We start from the raw sequence: 20333 nt of genomic DNA, 5'->3' as shown, positions 1-20333 counted from the left end.
ATCCCAAAAAAGGAATATTCAGAAATCATCTTCACAGAGCCACTAAATATGTGTCCAAAACTGGAGGAGGTGATAGAAAATAGTGCCCTTGTTCTGACACATTCACCCAGTGACAAGGTGGCATTTACAACACCCTCACCTCCCTCAGCAAGTGCTACAAATAGTTTACACAGAGCATTTTGTAGAGTGATGTTAAGAAAAATCTGATGATGTCTATTTCCTCCAGATTTTGTTGGAATAGAAAAACCTATTCCAGAAAAGCCTCTGCTGATACTCTGAAATGAGAATCTCTGGAAGAGAAACAACAGCAACAACTGCTAAATTTATGTATTTTATTTTTAATTAAAAAATAAAGGTTATCTTAATACATCTCTTGCAGCCTTTGGGCAAAATGCACTCTTAACAAGACTCTATGAAACATGATGCACATCTTTTCCTGGCACACATCTTAAACAAATGCCAGCTTCCTGCAGCAACTTTGGAAATCCACCATTTTCCCCAAACCCTGAAAACATTTAACAGTTCATTTAAAAAATCCCTATAAAAATTAGAAGTGGGCCTAAAGCAAAAGTCCCAGATCCAAGCACCCAAAAGCTTTTGGAGCAGACTTATATCCAAACGCTCGTTTCATTCCAAGTTTTATCCCACATCACTGCAAATTCACAGACACAGCACCCAAACCACCCAAAGAGGGCGACTGGAGCTGACCCAGGTATGGATCTCCCTTCAGAAGCTTTGATCTTAACTGGGCCAAAGCAAACCTGGGGGTCTGAACTGTTTCCTAAAATTGATTAAGTCAGGCCCATCCCTAACAGAATTAAGTGCTGGTTACACAAGGAAATGGTGCTGTCAGAGCTCCCATTCCTTGGCTATCCCTGATCTGAGCCCAGGCCAAGCTCTCTGTCCATTGGCACCACACAAGGCAAGGATAAAGCCATGGGACACACTGACCCTCCAGCACAGCCACACACCTGCCTCCCACTGCCTGGGAGAGCCCCAGGCTTCTCCAGGAGCTGTCCTGGTGTGGTTTTCCCTGGAGATGTCCCAGCTCCAGCCCTCCCTGCAGGACAGCTCAGCTCCCGCCAGAGGAACAGGCTGGCACCACTCCCAGGGGATGTCTTTGCTCCACCTGGCCCATGATGGCTGGTTCCCAAAGGCACAACGTGACCAATCTTCAGACTTATGCACAAGGTCTACATACATATACATATATATATATTTATATATATATGTACACTCACACCACTACATACATATTTAAATATATATATATACATATATATATTTGGTTTTGATTTTTCTCTTTGATCTTTTTTTTTATTCCCTTCTTTTCCCCTCCTTTCTCTCCCTTTTAACTTAATGGTGTAGTCTCCTCTGAGGAAGGCTCTGGTATATGTTCTGGAGACTTCTCTGTCTCCAACAGGACTTCTGGATTTTCCTCTGTTAATTTTGGCTCCTCAGAGGCTTGGGATCCCTCCTGCAGCTGACTCTGAGCCTGGCTGTTCATTTTCTCCTCTGCTTCGATCTCCTCCGAGGTGGGAATGGAGTTTTTCTTTGGACGGCCTTTGGGCTTCGTTGGAGCTTCCTGTCCACCCTTCAACACCTGGAGCAAAGAGATGAACTGTCAGGATTCTGAACTCTGCTGGTCTCAGACATCCTGTTCCTGTGTCTAACTCCCTCTCTCTACACACCATTCCTGCAGCAACAAGACACTCCAGCCAAAGATCTATATCCAAGGCAATGCCAAATTTGTTAGAAGTGACAGTAACTTCTGCAGGTGCCACATGCATCCAGAGGAACAGCCTAGAACTGCACCTCGTCTCCCAAATCAGAAAACATAGACACCTCCACTAGAGAATGTCACAGCATCATCATGTTCCCACCAGCATTTATTGAGTGGCTGACCTTCATAAAAAAGCATTTTAACTGGAAAAGGACCATGAAGATGAGAAAAAGTGAAAGGTGAAACAAAGATATGAGAAGTAAAAATTAGTATCAGTTCTCAAAACTTTTCTGTTTCCATAGAGCAACACAGTCTTTTTTTTTTTCTATGCACAAAACCAATCTCAGAAGCACTGAGATCACAGGAATGCAGAAAAATGCAGGAGATATTTTGGTTTTTCCCTCACTTCTATTCTCATTTCTTTCACCTCTTTGCTTTGTCCTCCTCCTACTGCCTTTAGTCCCCTCTCGCCCCCCACATGTACTGCAGTATGAACACTTTTTAAAAAAGAGACCATCTCTGTGAGAAATGATCAGGAATAAAACAAAATTTGGTATAAATAGACGCAAGTCACTCCACTATGTTCAGCTTCTTCTGTTCTTTGCAAGGAGCCATTTAAGAGCCCTGGAGAAATGACAAGCACCCACTCACCATTTTCTTCCACTTCATCCTACGGTTCTGGTACCACGTCTTCACCTGGAGCTGAGTCAGCCCCAAGGACTGGGCTAAGTCGAGCCTGGGAGACAAACCAGACAACAAAATGAGTTTACTGAAGCCAAGAGGAGCTCAGGTGTCAGGTCCAGGCAGTGCAACACTTGTTAGAGCATTCAGCAGTGTCTCTGATCAGCTGTCTCAAGAATGGTCACACAAAAGTGGTAAAACCCGTGAACTTAGGATGCAAAGATAGATGCTGCTATGGAAGATGCAGGTGTTCACAAGCTCTCTTTTCTAGACATGGCAGGTTTGTCTGCCCTCTTTGAGACATGAACCTGCTCCACTCCAGCTGCTGATGCTCCATGTTTGTCCATGAATTAGGAGCTACGGGTACATCACATCCCTGAAAAACAGGTCCCTGGTGCCTCAAGCAAACAGGTGGGAACAGACACAGCATCAGCCACTCTTTGTATCGTATTTCTCCTTCACTACCTTCAGAATGGGGATCGTGGTACGTGCCCATTTCTCATGGAATAGTAGTACATCTAAATCTATCAATTTAATAGACATTCTTTATTGAGGCAATTTAAGCTTCTAAGTGAATTTATTTTTTGTATGTTTAGCTTCAGGGTACATGTGGCAGACAGCCCATAATCCTGATTCATCCTTCACAAATCTCCAACCCATGCAAGTTTGTGTGAACCCATTCATTATTTCTATATTAAAGCCCAGCATATGAAGCAAATATGGCTCAGAGTAGCTCCTGATCCTTCGCACAGGTGATAGCACCATGCATCTGGTGGTTTTGTAATGGAGCTGCACAAGGGATGGAGCTGGAAATCCTCAGCCACGCCAGGAAAGTGCCCCTCGGAGTCATGCAAGTCCTGCAGCTGGGACAGATCCAACTCAGAGCCACATTCCACAGTATTCTGCATTCTGTGACATTTTGGCAAATATCTCCTTGCCTTTGGATGGGCAAACACATTTATCAAGGCCAAGTTTTTCATAATGAAAGCTTTGCTACACCTGGGCTCCTTGGGCAACCAGATTTACATTTGTAAACACCCACATACCCCACCCCAGCTCTCTGTGCTCCACCTCACACTCAAGGATTCATGCTTCTCTCCCACTCCGGATTCACTCTGGACCTGCAGGCTTGTTCTGCCACTACATCACATCTGAAGCCATTGATCTAAGACACCATTACTGTTAAGAGTAGAACATGTCAGAGTTATTACCCTGATGATAAACCAGGGGTTTCAGGTGCCCTCCCAGGGCTACAATCTTCTATCCAGGCCAAAAGCTGCAGAAGTGAACACAGATCACAATTCACTGCTTTGCCAGATTTTCAGCCGTGAGTTGACAGAGAGAAGCTTGGTTTAACTAACCCTTTGTGCCTTAGTGCTCATGCCTGGTAACACCTGGTTCACTTGCAACCAGCTGCCATCTCTTGCCACATACCTCAGTGCAACCAGCACTGCCTGGAAACCCAAGGAAACAAACACAGGGGAAGTGGTACATGGGCAGGAATTGCTCAGCGTCCTCAATGAAGCCAAGGAACAGTCATATGAGATTATTAATTACCAGCCTTGAGTGCCTCAGCGAAGTGTCAACCATCTGGTGATGTGAAGCTGTGAGGAGTCAGTGCAGGCATAGCAGGAACTCTGAAACTCCATGAGGCAAGTTGGCTACGACCAGGAATTTTTGCCTGCAGCAATTTGGTGACAGGCAGTAGGAGCAGAAAATGCCATCTTCAGAATCAATTTAAATATTGGGACACTGCCCTCTGTGGAGTGTAGGGCCTGATACCTTTCAAACCTTCTCCAGGTTTACAAACTTCCTAGGAATTTGATGGATCATTTTTCCATAATTTAAATTTCCAGAGCAGGATTCAAAGCCCTTAAAAAAGCTAAAATCTCTCTTAGTTTGGTTTGCCCATGTGGTACCAAGCAGTGCCTAAGAACTTGCCTGTGCCTTTGCAAGGCAGGCTTACAACTGCAGGCTCTGCCTTCCAAACTTATGAACAGGCCACCAACATCCCACTGAATTGCTGCCCAAGGTGCTGGATAAAAGCCAGCTCAGGAGCAGCTGAAGATACCATGAACACACAGACACGAGCCAGCAGATCCCAGGGGGAGACAGGCTCCATCGTTTTTCAAGTGTGCAGCAGGAGTTGGAAAGGCAGAGATCCTTCTTCTCTGAGGAGATCTCTGAGCCTGGAGAACTGCTCCCAAGCATGTGTATAATCTGACATTTCCACTGATATGATCTATTTGTGTCACCTTTGATCCCAGGAGAAGCAGCCTTGAATGTGAATCAGGTTACATGCCATGGCCGCAGCCAATGGCAGAGGCAACTCGGTGGAGCAAGAGGCAGCACCCCCAGCCAGGGAATGTTCACTGTGGAACAGCTGAAGCATCCCTTTTGCTCATCCCTATTGCTGGTGTGAGCAACCAACCTACCTGTCAGGGGTAGAGAGGTACTTCTGCTTCTGGAATTTCTTCTCCAGGCCCATGAGCTGGATCTCGGTGAAGATGGTCCGACTGCGACGCGGCTTCTTGGAGCGGGGCGGCGGCTGCTCTGCCTCGGACTCGCTGCTGCCCGGGGCCTCGCCAGGGGGACCCTCGGTGCCCGGGGTGCCCACGCAGGGCTGGGCTGGCAGCAGGCGGGCGCTGCCGGCGGCCGGGAGCAGAGCGGGCAGCGCGGGCGGCTGGCGCGTGATGACGGACAGGAGCGGATAGGCCCGGAGAGAGGGGGAGCCTGGCAGGGAGGAAGCACAGGCAGATGGAGGTCAGATCAGTGCTGATGTGTTTGAGCAATGGGAGGGCAGGGGAGAGGAGGGAGACAGCAAGGGCTGTCCTGGCTCTGCCATTTGCTTGTTAAAGGACAAGCAAGAATAATCCCCTCTGTCAACCTGTTCCTTCTCCCAGACTGCACAGATTTTCTTGGGCTGGAGAACCCTAACCCTGACCCTAACCACAACCCTAACCCTAACCCTAACCCTAACCCTAACCCTAGGACAGAGAAAGGAAGGACTGCCTTTCCACTCCTTTTTTAGGAGATATTATAACCATTGAAATCATCTGTCTAATTACTGCAAGAGACTGAACTCCAAGCAAAGGATGAAATATATCCCCATTTTGTTCCCAACTTTGTTTCTCTGGGGAAACTAGGACAGGGTTCACTTGAGACAGTCCCCTGCCCTTGCAGGTAATAGACAACAGAGTCTGGTTCACAGGTCATGCCATCCCCTAATGGGCAACTGCATCAGAGCCACCCTCGCCCTCCATTGCCCACACTGATCCCGCTGACCATGCAGCAAGATGAGGATGAATACATCCCAAGAGTTCTTCACTGACTGAATGCTGCATCTTACACCACACAGTTGATACCAGCCCTAAAAACAAACCAGTTCTGCTCCAATCTTTTCAGATCAGGGCTGTTCTGGGATGACAAATCCAAACATTCCCAAACACTAGAGGAAGTTCTGATCCACATCAGGCCTTCTGATTTACAACCATAGCAAATTCCTGCTCAGCCTTAGCCCCAGGAAATTGAATGTTCCTTTAAAGTTTGGGCAGGGAAATTGAGCTACATACGGGAAACGTAAACTCAGTGTAAGATATACAACCTGCAGAGTCTTGGGCAACTCACTTTCTTGCTCTGTACCTCATTTTACCTCATTTGCAAGATGGAAATAATCCTCCTTACCTACATCACTGATGGTAAAACATGGATTAAAATTTAATGTACACAAAGTATGTGGAGATCTTTAGATAAATGGGACTGTGGAAAGGAACATATTACACCAGCAGGCCTGATTGTGAAACCCTTCACATGAATCACCACTAATGAAAATAATGATCTCAAGACCTCAATGAGTGTGTTGGGGTGAGTAACTCCACACCGTGGAGGAAAGGAGTTCCCAGCCTGGCCTGCTGATGACCTGTATTCCTCAGCCCTCTCCTCAGCTGTAGGGTTGGGATCACAGGAACCAGGTCCTAGGTGAGCTGGGTACATCAAAGAACATCATAGACTGTTGATCGTTGCTTCTCTCCTCAACCACAGCAATGTGCAAAATCCAGCCACTTAAAAAGCAAGCTGGGGAAACTATTGTCAAAACTCTAAATAGCTGTGACTACAGACTGGGGTTTAGGCAGACTAGGGCTTCAGTCTTGCTTTCTCCTCCACACCTCTGCAACCCTAAAAATCATAGTATTTCCATTAAATGTAAAGCTTTCCACTTAAACCACCAAGGAAGCATACGAGAGATGAGATCAGGTTTGCCAAGCCAATCTTTAGCTTGTGTCAAGCCTTATCTACCTTCTTTTTCTGAGTATTTTTTCCAGCTGAAGACTGTGATGATCTACAGCCCATGTGCACTGAGCAACCTGGTGGAAATTTTGCCTTGATTTACAACTTCAGTGGCTGTTCAAAGATCATAAATTAGGACAGAGTGTGCTGTCCTTTGCTTTACACCTCTTGTCCTTTGCTTTACACACTACATTTTTGCTGGTATTTATGCTCCCTCTGACACCACTCAGCTAGACAGAACACAAAGCAGATGCTGCTCCCATAGCCCATGTCCTTCTTGTCAACCCACCACTGTTCATTTCTGACACTGTGGAATAACAAAAAACTTGCTGGCCCACCCATAGAACAGATAATTTCTTCTCTTTTAGCCAAATTTGCCCAAAAATCATCCGCTCTTGTCTCCTTGAAGGGTGTCTCAATGTCTAGGGTCCTGTGAAGGAACACTGAGGCCACCTCCACCACGAGAGGTGTTCCTGGGTGTGCCATAGGATTCATGAGACATCGTGTGCTGATGTCTTCATTTGCAGCAGTCCTGGACTCAGCCCCAGGACACAACTGCTCTTGGTCACTCAGGCTCCAACAAACCTCTTGGATCCCAGTTCTACCCTGTTCTGGATCAGGAGACTTAAACTTAAGCTTACTCCAGAAAGGAGCAGGTCCGGTCTTATTACATCCCCTTATCCACTGCTCTGGGGTCCTGGTTCAACCCTGCCCATCACAGAGCTCCTGCTCCTCCACAGGTTCATGCTCCAAACCTTATCCCACAGCCCCTTCCTGTTCTCACTCATGGGTAGCTTTTGGCATCAGATCACTGATTAATCAATACTTTTGTACTTCCATACATTTCCAGCAGGGCTCTCCATAAAGCACAAAATTACTCATTAATAATAAATCACCAGAGCTCAGAAACCCCTGCAAGGCTCCAAGTGACTGACACCTCTGGATGAAAGGATTTTTACAAGAAACTTTCTTCAAAGGAGGTCAGCAAAGTTATTTGATATCAGAGTAACCAGAGATATTTTCTTTTCTGTATGGCATAGCAGCAGCACATGGAGTGCTTGAAGGGAGGGGAGGGCAGTTACAATCCTCCCAGAGCATAAGGTCTGACTTCACCAAACAGAGAAAAGTCTCTTCAGGTTATTTTTCTAACAGTCAAGTAAGATTTGGATTACAAGAACTGCTTTTCAAGATGAGCAGCAAGGGCTTGGCTATTTTTGCAGAGTACAAGAGTGGTTATTAGAGAAGCAGATGACACTGGAGTTGTTTGGGCCTGGGTTTTCAAGTGCTGAGCACCTGAATGGGGGGATACATTTTCCAAAATTCTCAGCAGCCAGCAGCTGTGCCCTGGTCAAACACTTAGAAAAGCTCAGCACATGCTTATTTTTGGAGCCCACGTCAGGTCACAAATTTATTTACAGCCCTTCTGAAACCACTGTGCTGCTTCTGCACAAGTCGTGGTTTACAACTGCCTAGCTGATTTGAGTTCCAGGTGCTGAACAGATTTGTGAGGCTGTTGACACTAAGTGTCGTGTATTTGTTTATCATTTGTGCTTGCAAGAGTAACCTTTGCTTATGGTTTGACACCAATAGTTGTGACAGGGCTTTTAGAAACCACTGTAAATAATGAAAGCATCATGATCAGCCCAGCTTATACAAGACTGGTCAGTTTTGTGCCCTCAGCCTGGCGAGGACACAGTATGGATGTGGCACAGAGTAAGAAGTAAAGATGGCATCTAGAAAAGACATGAGCGTCACGGCTGCAGATATTTTTGGGGAGAAAGCTACAGGTCAGAAAGGGGGCAATGCTTTAGCAGCCTCTTGCATGTGGAGCAAATCAGAAATAACTGACCTCTACATTGCACGAGGCAGCTTTCAGCTCCCAGAGAAAGAAGCCCAAGTTCAGTGTCCTGCTCTGGATCTAGTTATCCCAAAGTTCAAAGCAGCTGAAGGTGAGCCCGTCCACAGCCTCTAGGTACACTGTTAACATGACTCCCCTTAAACCATCTGTACAGTTCTCACCCTGATAAAGCCTTGCCTTCCAAACACCACGAAATCTGAGGCGAGATCTAAACTCCTCATCCCCCAGAGTTCAAAGGTACTTCTAGACTGACATGGTATTGTAAGAATGGAATAATTTCCTAATCTTCAACAAATTAAATGCTGGCAGGCAGCTCTTGTCTGCTCAGCACTGTTGTGACATGCTCTGTCTCCCGAACTGGGATGAATGGGAGTGAAGAGCTCTTTCTTTCCATACCTGCCTTTCACAATGGTTGCACTGAACACGTTCTCACCTGCACTGTTGCATGAGCACTTTTTCTGACCCATTGCTCTTTTGTACAGGAAAACGCAAAAGATGCCCACATAAACCTGAAAATGAGGAATTCGCTACTCTAGAAAAACACCTAAAGCATTTTAATATTTCCATCTAAAACTGTCAAGAGGCCCCACACTCCACTGGTGAAACCATCAGTTGTTTAGGACTCAGGAGGTCTCACTGCTCTTCACAGGGACAATGGTCTCTGACTATGTGGTTTTCTACAGAAAAGTCCCAGTTTTATCTGCTAGAATAATCGTAATCATCCCAAAGCCTCGGGTATTCTTGGGCTCACTCTGCTGCTGAATACTTCTCAAATATTTGGGAAAAATAAGTATGATCCCATAATTCATACTATGCACTACTGAAGGAGCACTGCCTAACAACAGATTATTTTCTGTAGTTCTTTTTTAAGGATTTGAATAATCTCAGTTTCAAGCAGTAAGAACACTCTTATTTCTGTCCACCTCACAAAGCAAACATCTGGCCACTCCTGCTAAAACTAACCAAGGGCTAAAAATAAAAAAGACATTGGATCTGCAGAGTATTTTCTATGATCTGACAAAATTTTGCTTCGCTATTTAAATCTGCGTTGGCAGCCACTGTACTGTGAATAACAGATCTGTAGTAAGGACTGCCCACATCACCTTGGCATGAATTGGGCATATTCAAGCCACACACAGGATAACCCTGGAGTCCTGTTTCCTAATTATATGTCAGATATTTCTGCAAAAAACCTATCATGGTTTGATGTATCCAAAGATTTTGTCTTTTTTTTTTTTTCAGCAGCAACAAGAAGAAGATGTTACATCAAGAAAACCAATCTGAAACCATCTCCACTCACCTTCTAGAACATTTCCAATAAATTTATTTTAAACTTCTTCTGACCACTACCTAAGACACAGTGGATACACCACCACTGGACAGATCACCTTGCAGAAGTTGTAATTAAAAATAAATACTTGAAACAAGTATTTTCCCCTTATTTAGCCCCTCCTCCCCTCCTCCCCTCCTCCCTGGCTTAATTTCAACCCCAACAGACACAGAATAAGGAAGAGAAAACGGAAAGCACTAATTAGTTGCACGGTTTGACTGCCGGCAATGGAGGAACAGTTTTCCTCCCAGGCAAACTTAGTTTCCAAATGTTGTTTTGGAAAGCAAGAAAGAAAAAGGAAGGAAAGATTTATGGATCAGCTCCTCTTGGCAAGTCAGCCCTGCTCAGCGGCTGAATGAAGCTCACTCAGAATGGGCTGCAGCAAAAGGTAAATAATAAAAGAAAATGAATTTACGACTTAGGAAGGTCTATAAATCTCTCATCTCCTGACTGTCAAAACAAGGGGAACCAAGGAGTTGAGTTCATTTCGCTGAAGGAGCAGGCAGTCTCCTGACAGGAATAAGTGATCCCTGAGTGAAGTAAGGAAAACAAAAGAAGCGTGGAAACGTTGAGAATTAGTTGAACCACACACAATTTCTTTAGTAGGGAGGGCATTACATAGACTTTTTCCACCATAGATCCCAAAAAGCAAAGACTTTCCAACAATACCAATTCCATGGATCTCAGCTAGACTTTACCACCTCATCCAGAGCATGAGGGACCTGTCACAATCCAGGAACTCAATGTGGCCCAGGAGCCAAGTGCTTAAGGACAGCAGCCAGGTACCCAGTGTGTGCTGCAGGACACATGACGTCCCCTCAGTCAGGGTGGGACTTTGCCTTATGGCTGCCACACCTGTCAGAAGTTGACCAGAGAGAAAACCTGACCCTTGTACAAGGGCTCTGTTCCTCTGCTGAGCTTCCTCAGGCAGCACATGGATCTGCAGCACCTGACTTGTCCATTAGGAGCACTGCTGAGGGCAGGAAAGCAATTCTTGCACTCAGGTTAGACCTTATTTAATCTGTTTTTGATGACATAAAATTTAAATGTTCTCTGCTCCCTCTATACCAGGCTTAGGCACTGAGAAGTTCCCCAGACATGGGAGACTCTTTTTAACTAGCTATTAGAAGGCACCAGATTCTTCCCAAGACCAACACTTGCTCCACCAAGCACCCTGATACAGACATAAAGGCAAGAGGAAATGAAAGAACAGCAAAAGGCTGTGCATATACCAGAAAAATTCACATTCTCTCAGGAACAAGTGCTTAGGACAGCATTGAGGGCAATTTCCAGGTCTCTCAGACTTCCTTGATCCAGTCATTTCCAAGGTGCCTGGCCCACTGAGCACTGTCATGAGCACTTCGATCCCAAGTTTAAAAAATGACCTGGGTGATGTTTCTGCTATGCAGCATGGTGGGAACAGATCCCTCTGCTATCTCCAGAATGGGAAGCAGCAGAGCCATGCCAGGGGATGGCTGCTCCTGAGCCAATTATGGCCTGGGCAGAGGTGGGCTAATGAGGCTGCGATCACAGCGCTGACAGCTTGGCACTTCCCAGCTCTGAGTCCATGCGTTTGCATGGAGCAGCCCTTGGAACACACTGGCACACACAGTCCTTCAGAGCTGAAGTCCAGGCAAAGCCTCCCTAAGCTGCCCTTGAGCAAGGCCATTGAGCCTAGAGGTAGTACCTAGGTATGGAATTAGATGTTTTTAGCATCCCTCTCAAACAAAGCTTAGCCAGAAAAGTGGAGATGAGTAATTTGTCAGAATCCCTTTTTATCAACCAGTTCAGGAACTGGTTCTCTTCTCATCCTTTCCAGTCTTTAGGAAAGACAACCCTCAGATACTCTTTTAGATTTCCTATACCTCTCTTAGTATTGAAGAGCTGGAAAACCTGTAGACAATCCTCTGAGCCTTTACAAGTGCCATAGCTCAGCTCTATAAGCAGATTTTTCTGTGACTATTACATATTAAATGGGAATCCTGGAAGTGGGAGTGTTTGAAAATGCTCTTTGTTGCCATTCTTCCTCTCCAGCACCTCAAAGATCAGAGACAGACTTAGCCTTGTTTCAGGAGAGGAGAATTGTCTGTGGTTTGGTTTCTTTTTCTGCTTGCTCTCTTTCTTTGGATATGTGTGGAAAATGATGGTAGCTAAGCTAGACCTAAAGTCTCTGCACAAGAGCAGAGGTGAAGGGCACTTCTGGGACATTTTGAGAGCTTCCAAAAATAGTCTTAAGACTCAGCCAAAATGCAGAGAGACAACATTTCCATAGGAATTGTGTCACGGAAGCAACTGGAAAGCAGAGCAATCAACACGGAAATCTTAAGTGCAGAACTGGAACATGAACAGACACCACTGATACTCTAAAATAACACCAGTGAGGTTCCTTGAAGTAAAGTTTAACTGCTCTCTCAACCAAAGACTGCAGGTACATTAACACTACATTCTTTTGCCACTTCAATGAACCCTAATAATCTGACAAGGACCACGAGTCCTTGTCATGAGTCTTGCAAACATTAAATACAACTCAGCAACACAGCAAAAAATGTAGCAAATGGTTTCTCTTCCTTGTGGAAAAATCCAGACCTAACTGATGTCCATGGCAAAATACCCATCAGCTTCAGTGGAGCCAGGATTTCACACGCATGTGCCCACAGATAGAAAACAAACGACAAAACAAAACAAAGGAAGTTAGAGCAACTAATTTTAGCACAGGGAAAATGATCCTTTTTTTAGGCATTCTTACTGAAAGCCAGTTCTTCAGGAGTCTACACCTCTGTATAAGCCAAGTGGGAATGGGAGAAAAAATTGGCATCTAATCAAATGTCAGTATTTTACCTCAGATTTTCAGGCGGGCTCAACTAGGAGTCGTGTTTAGCCTTCCCAAAGAGAACAGTCCCTTTTCCCTTCAATCACTCTTTTTGAGGGGATCAGGGTTTTAGCTAAATCTGTTGCAAACAAAATCACTGATGTTGGTGGAGGTTGACTCAAAAGATGCTCCTCCCCAAAGCATCTCCCACTCTGCAAATCCCAGTACAACTTCCCAGGGATGACTGGAGTTGGACACAACTCCAGCTGCTGCTCCCTGTGGTCTGGGACACTTGGAGCTGTGGCTGAGCTCAGCCCAATTTCAAAGCCACAGGGGAAATTTTCTCAACTCTGTAGGATCCAAATTTTCTGTTATAAGTCTGTCCCCATTAGCAATTTATCAGCACATTGCTGTATTTCTTCTCAATAATAACAGCAATTAGTAAGTTTGAATGATGCACAGAGTGCATGCTGCAGGCCTCCACAAAAACCAACAGAAAAATAACTAATCCTTACTTATTAATGACATTTGATATTCATATCATACTTTTTTGTGTGTTTAAGGCCCTGCACACAGTAAGTAATTGTCCTTGAACAGCTGAGAAATCTGAGAGCCTCCCTGAACAAAACCTGTCTCACTCCCTGCTGCCACAGGCACCTTGCCTTGGACAGGGCTGGATGTGGGACAATTATCCATCTTAAAAGCACAATCCAAACCTCACTTAGAGCAGCAGCGTCTCCAGGGATGCCAGATCCCTGAAGGATGGCACTAGGGATCTTCTGGCAGGGCTGGTGATCACCATTCACACATCTGGCTTTGTTCAGGGCTGTGTAGGGGGAGGAGATGGTAATGCACCTTTTGAAGCTGGAGTGGAAAGGCCTGGCTTTGCTGTCCTGGGGCAATCACTGGGATATCCTGGGATAACAATGATCAGCCACCGAGTTTATTCCCAAATGCTGGAAAGACACAAGCCAGCAGCACCTGGTGCTAAAGGCTGCTGTCCCTGCACAGAGCAGCCTTTCTTCCAGGCTGTCAGTCAAGCAGAGGAGCGTGCCAGGACCTTGTCAGATCCTCAGTGAGGAGGAAAATTTATATATAAAGAAGATTTATTTTGTTTTAAAGAAGCATTTAAAGAATCTATTTGGCCAGGACTCAAGAAATCCTTTGTGGCAAATGTAATGGCACTGCAGCTTCATCAGGGGAGAATGAATCAGAACAGACACCACTTCTGTACTTTGAATTATTCTGTTTCACATACTCAAATGACAACCTGCCTTTTGGATAGAGGCCCCCTTGACTCCAACCTGCCCCCTCCAGCCAACCTGAGCATGGCTCAGAGAGGTGCTCTGAGTCTAAGGCTACACAAAAGGGTCTCTGTCTGGGATTCCCCATCTTTAGCTGATGAGTCCTTTAAATCCTACTCAGTGGGAAAGGAGGTGCTCTGAACACAAGCAGATCTGCCTCAATATTTATTGGATACATATAGTAGGAGTCCTAGTAAAATATATGTATTGTATAAGTGGCCTTGCCCCAATCCTAGTTGTTCTAAATGGGCTGCAGCTGTGATGTTCTTAATTGGGCAGCAGCTGTGGCCAATGAAGATAACTGGGATAAAAGGGGGTGGGCTGGCTGGTCAGGGAGAGCCTTAGAGGAGCCCTGACAAAGAAGTAGTAACAGCACTGCTGTGAAGAGCTGCATGTGAGAAAGCCACCCTGAAGGTATGGGACTCTAGAAATATAATAACAACAATGTGAATACAACCAGTGGTGACCCCGATGTGATAGAAGATAGGACAGCCGAGAGCTGTGGCAGCCTGAGAGTTGGGACTCTAGAAATATAACAACAACAAGTGGTGATAAGAGATAGGACAGCTGAGAGCCGTGAAGAAACATGGCCTTTGAGTTGAGGAGCTGTGACAGCCAGGAGCTGTGAGAAATATGGCCTTTGAGCAAGGAGCTGTGTGTGTTGTATGTGGCCTTTGAGTCATGGGGAAATGTATGTGTTGTGTTGGGGAAGCATAGGTGGCCTTTGAGTCACAGTGAAAGATATGTATTGTAGAATATATGTCTATGTAAAACCTGTTCCTGTAAGTGAACGAAAAGGGGGAAATATAGTAGGAGTCCCAGTAAAATCTATGTATTGTATAAGTGGCCTTGCCCCAATCCTAGTTGTTCTAGATGGGCTGCAGCTGTGATGTCCCTAACTGGGTGGCAGCTGTGGCCAAAGATAACTGGGATAAAAGGGGGTGGGCTTGGCTGGTCAGGGAGAGCCTTGGAGGAGCCCTGACAAAGAAGCAGGAGCAACACTGCTGTGAAGAGCTGGGTGTGAGAAAACCACCCAGAAGGTATGGGACTCTAGAAATATAATAATAACAATATGAATACAACAGATACGTGGGCCCAAGGCCATTGTGACTTTGAACAGCTCCCAAGGGGAAGGCAGGCTTGGAAGTGAATCTCCATTCCAGAGTTTTATTGCTTGGACTCAGAGGGAGTTCTAAGGCTGGGCTACATCAATCACAGCACATCTCCATAAACAACAACACTCAGGCAGTGCAGGGAAATTTAAGGGTACAATCTGCCAGCTCCCTGCCCAAATCTGCACCAAGGGGCACTTTGGGTCCACTAAGCCAACTTCAACTTGAAACTATTTTCTTTTGAACTGAGCCATGTTAAATACTTCAGTCCAGAGTTCTCTCCATTACTGAGAAGGCTCAGCACTAGAACTCATCATCCACTGACCCAGACTTCACATGTGAAGCAGCCAAAGGATGAGAGAATGGAAGAGCTCTAAGGGGTGGATTTACAGGAAGTTTCTGGTCTTGGCTACTGGGGATGGAGAGGGAACACAGCACCAGAACTCTTAGGGTCTCTCAGCTTAAGTTGCAACAATTTACCGATGACAGACATGACCCAGGCATCATGGGACACTAGGAGAGGCCAAATTGATTCCTCTGTCCAGGTGGTATCACTGGTCAAGGAATAAGATTTGGACTTTGGTGAAACAGCTCATCCTAGCTGAGAGAGTGGAGTTTGATAAAAGGGTAAGTCCTGTCCTGCTTTGTTCTGCTCCCCAAGCATCCCTCCCTGGCCACTGCCCAAGCTTTGAGTCTATATGGCCCTTGGGCCAACACATCATGGCCATTCTTACATCCTCACACATCCGACACGATTCTGCCTTCTCTGAGGGATTTCACAGTTTCTAGCCAAGATCAAACACACAACGCCACGGACACATAAATCAATCAGTCCCTCACTTCCTGCTCTGTAATTATTATCACAGCATCCATAAGCAAACACCAGCCTTGCTCAGCTGACTGGCTGTGCACACAAAAGCACTCTTCAGGTTTCTCAAGCCCACCCTTGTGTGAGATCCAGCAGAAAGCTGGCCATAAATATCACTGCCTCTTCCTGTCCCAAGGCTCTAAAGCACACTGCTGAGAGTGACACATGGGAAGAAAGAGAGTGCAATTGTTTCTCAACACTAGACTGTGTAAATTTTGTCTGATAGACCTTTTGGAAAACACTTTTTCCTTCTCAGAATAGTGGATCAGTGTTTAAAATACACACACATCCCGCTCTTTTCCTCACTGCTGAAATGAAAGGGGGACTTCAGCAAGTGCCAGTGTTAACCTGAAATGGATCTGTCACATCTTGGCAAAGCTTTTCCCTCTTGTAGCTGTGGCTTATAATCTCAAGGGTTGCTTTATTAATAATTTTGCCCTCATCAGGACATATTTAGGAGAGAGCTTGGTCTCTCTGAGTTGCATATGTGATTCTTTAGTGTTGCATCTGCCCTAACACAGAGAAAACCCATCTCTGTTTCCTCTATGGACAGAAATAAACTCTGTGGCTAATTTGGCTGAACAGCTGCACAAACAATGCAATTTAGAAGGATGCAAATGATACATGAGCAGGTTTTGTTCACAGCCTGCCTGTCCTTTGTGGCTGACAATTAGATCAGTGGTCTTAACCCAGCTCTGGTGGCTGGGGTAAGGAGGAGACACATGCACAGGGAACAAAGCTGAGGATAATGGACATCCCAGCGTTATTCCAGGAAGCTGAAACCCTGTTAACAGAATCTAGAGCACCCTGAAGAGGATTTCCTCCAAACCTGATCTTTTTGTTTGAGTAAACTGACTATGTCACAGCTTCCATGAGCACAGGGCATGTCTATGTTTATCCTCTTCACATCAAGTAACAGCACACCCATGTCTCCTTACAGATCCAATCTTAACTGAAAGAGAATGAATTTAGGGCAACTAAGCTTTCATGTTTTGGATGGGGGAAAATACACAGCTGGATTTCCAGGTTACAGAAACTTTTCAATGCCAACGATTCTACAGCATAAAAATCAGTCCTGGCAACTTCATTCCTGAAGCGGCTTCCTTGACTTCAGGACTCTCTGTACTACATAAAGTCAGTCATGAGCTGAAGATGTTGCAAGAACCATCAGCCATGGTTCCACCTCCACCTCTGCCTGCAGACATGAGTGTCCCATATGGACATGGGGAGGTGGATGCTCCCACCAGTAATACCCCAGTCTCCCAGCAAGCTGATTGATGGGAGTCAAGACCCATTGTGTTCATTCCAAGGTCAGTGGCACATTGGGGGTTTTCAGCTGAAACCAAAATCAAGTTTCACTATTACAGAAATTCATCTAATCTCAAAAAATAAGCTGAAAATGTCTCAAGGATGGGCAGTCCCCAAATGGATGCATACAGAATAAGCAGCTCCATGAGAAAAATGTCAGCTCAGAGTTGCAAAGCACTTTGGAGGGATGAAAGCAGGTATGTGCCAGAAAAGTGATGATAATGTTTTCCCAGCATCCATACCACAGCCCTGACAGAAGGATGTGCCAGACATTCCAGCTGTTGTGACATCCACCTGCTCAGAGCAGCTGAGGCTGCCCCATCCCTGGAAGTGGCCAAAGCCAGGCTGGATAGAGTTGGGAGCAAAGTGGGATAGTGGAAGGTGTCCCTGCCCATGGCTGGAACTGGATGAGATTCAACCCAAACCATTCTGGAATTCAATGATCCAATGATCTCCAAATGCAAGCCCTCACTCATGTCCAACATTCGTCTGTGTGATTTTTTTCTGTTCTGATAGGAGGAAATACTGTTTTCACATCTCCAGACAAATTTAGATTAGACTTCAGGTGGAGATAAGGCCCTAATTAATAATAATGGATGGAATTAGGTTTTTACAGTGCTCAAATTCAGCCTTAATTGTGAATTAATGCCCTTATGTGCAGAAATCTTAGAAGGACAACTGTTGCAAACAGCTTCAATCCTGAACTACAAACATGCCCCTGGAAATGTTCTGATTTAGGAATTGAGGTCAGAAATTTAGGGATCCAAATAGAAAACCCTCCCTCAATCTAAGATTTGAAATTAAACCTTTGGTTATCACCCACCATCATTCATGGATTCTCCTCCGAGTTTCCTACAGCCCCTGTCACCAGGAAACGCGACGCTGCTGAGTTCCACAGGGACGTTGGGGATTCATAATCTCATTCCAATGCTAGTTACAAAATAGGCAAAAAACAACACAGCCCTTTCTTTCCTTCATGTGTAAGTGCTAATTCCCACTAGCACAAGAAGCAGCTTCAGGCTAATGGGGATATTGTCACATTCCCACCAACTTTACTCTGTCCTATAAAAGAACCAAATGAACAAAGTTCTGTTTACTTGGATGTAGATTTTGGGGAAAGAGGACATCAGCCACAATATTTCCTGGCACTGCCTTAATGGTCAGTCTCAGTTAACTCCCTGAATCCCACTGGACTTCTGTTTTCCCCACATGCAAAACGAGGGCAGTAACACCAACCACACCAGTGATATGGTCTGGAAAGGACTCAACAGCAGCCATGAGAGGAGGCAGAGGTGTTGCTATCTCCCAGCTTGCTGCAGACATTTTGCATTAATGCATTCCATGAGTGCTGTGTCGAGAATTCTCTTTTGTGTCACACGATTATGAAATTCGTTTATGTGCCATTAATATGTATGTTAATTTTGAAGCAATGCATGTGTCCTGTTCTTGTGCAAGCAGTAATGTTTCCAGGGGAGCTCCTCCAATAACAGGCACAGATACAGCGTGTGGCTTTTCCAACAAAAATAGCTTTTTTTAAGCTCAGTTTTAAAAAAGTTCTTTTTACCCAAGAAAGACATTCTGCCTGGGATCAGCCATCCCTGCCAATTTTAACATGATGCTGATCTAAATAATTCTGCAGGGAATATTTTATGCATCTCCCAAATCTCACCACTACCACACTCTGATTTGGCAGTGCTGGGATGAAACACCTATTAGATTTGGCATTTCCACATGTAGACAGACAAAATCTTTACACTGATAGTGTTTTCATTAAGCTCTGAAATAGGGGCTATATCCCACCTGGAATGTTATTAAGCTGTCCAGAGAATTTAGGCAATTATTGGCATTTACTGCTCTCTGATGAAAGCACCCAACACTGCTAACCCATCATGGGAATTGGTATGCTCCGCTCAGCGATGGTGTGATCGTTCTGAGGGAGCTTTTAAATTCTCAAAAGAGCCTTTAATTCACATTTGGTGAACCTCATATGAAAAACTGTTTCAAATTTAATTTTTTTTTAAATCCTATTTTTCCTCTCTATTGAAGTATTGATGTGTTGCCTACAGCTGTCCCTGTTTCCATCCCAGGAGATCTAAAGGGAAGGAGATCCAAGGGCTTTCATTTTATGTAGAGCGTCTGAAAGACTTGCTTGGGCCCTGCATCCCGTTTCACTGCCTTGAAACAGATTTTCTCCAATTAATTAAAAAGTACTTTTAAAAGTCTTTTTCCTCCTCACTTAAAGTCATTCTACTGAAGTTAAAGACTTGACATTAGATGGATGCAATGCTGAATCCATATGGATATAAATATATAGTTGGTTACTAAAAAGGTGAGATCTGTGTCCACTCTGTGTATTCCAACCACCACACTCTACTATCACATCCTTTACACATACAAAATGGCAAAGTAGAGGGAAAAGGGCAATTGAAACTGCAGCAAAATCAGAAACTTATAATCTGATACAAAAATTGGCTAAAATAACAAAATATTTCAAATTATTTTAATCCTTTATTAAAAATAAATTTAAGAAAACAAAGTTTAAGGCACTTGAATAGCTTGCCCCTTCAATACATAAAGTTTCAGGATGACAGTACATTCCTACTTGTTTCCAATTCGGAGGGAACAAAGTAAGAATCATGAAAGAAAAAGAAAAACCCCATATGAAAAAATAATTTTATGAGTTGTCTTCTCACACATTAAAAGGAGGCAAGGGAAAGGCAAATTTAAATTATTTTCTCCTCTCTGTGGGTCACCTTTCATTAAATTGCTGAGAATGAAACATACTCCCACCAGGATGTTAACATCTCATTTTCAGTGCTGCTGGTGTGAGAAGCCTGAATAAAAATAAATGGCTTCTCCAATGAGACACATCATCCATCGTCAGCATGTAAAACACAGTCATTAATCACAGCACAACCTGCTTATTATGGGCATTCAAGAACTGGCAATACAAATGCTTATAAAACAGGGGCTCCTTTCACAATTCCCTGCCCTTGTCTCTCAATAGTTTAGAGGATTAACCCTTTTGCAGTGAGGGATAGGCAAACTGGTTT

General features: G+C 44.7%; 1 protein-coding gene across 1 annotated transcript in view; it reads right to left on the bottom strand.

The window, feature by feature from the left end:
* Positions 1-324: 324 nt before the first annotated feature.
* BARX2 (BARX homeobox 2) overlaps positions 325-20333 on the bottom strand; it is a 34033-nt gene continuing 14024 nt past the window's right edge. Inside the window, exons 2-4 of the mRNA XM_064732161.1 lie at positions 4840-5137; positions 2375-2459; positions 325-1603 (exon numbers count right to left, since the gene is read on the bottom strand). Coding sequence (XP_064588231.1) covers positions 1352-1603; positions 2375-2459; positions 4840-5137 — 635 coding nt within the window. The 3' untranslated portion in view covers positions 325-1351. The remainder of the gene's footprint in view (positions 1604-2374; positions 2460-4839; positions 5138-20333) is intronic.

This window comes from Zonotrichia leucophrys, chromosome 24, assembly GCF_028769735.1.
Source record: "Zonotrichia leucophrys gambelii isolate GWCS_2022_RI chromosome 24, RI_Zleu_2.0, whole genome shotgun sequence".
Classification (NCBI taxonomy): Eukaryota; Metazoa; Chordata; class Aves; order Passeriformes; family Passerellidae; genus Zonotrichia; species Zonotrichia leucophrys.
The sequence above is the reverse complement of the archived record's forward strand: the minus strand, read 5'-3'. Positions and strand labels throughout refer to the sequence as shown.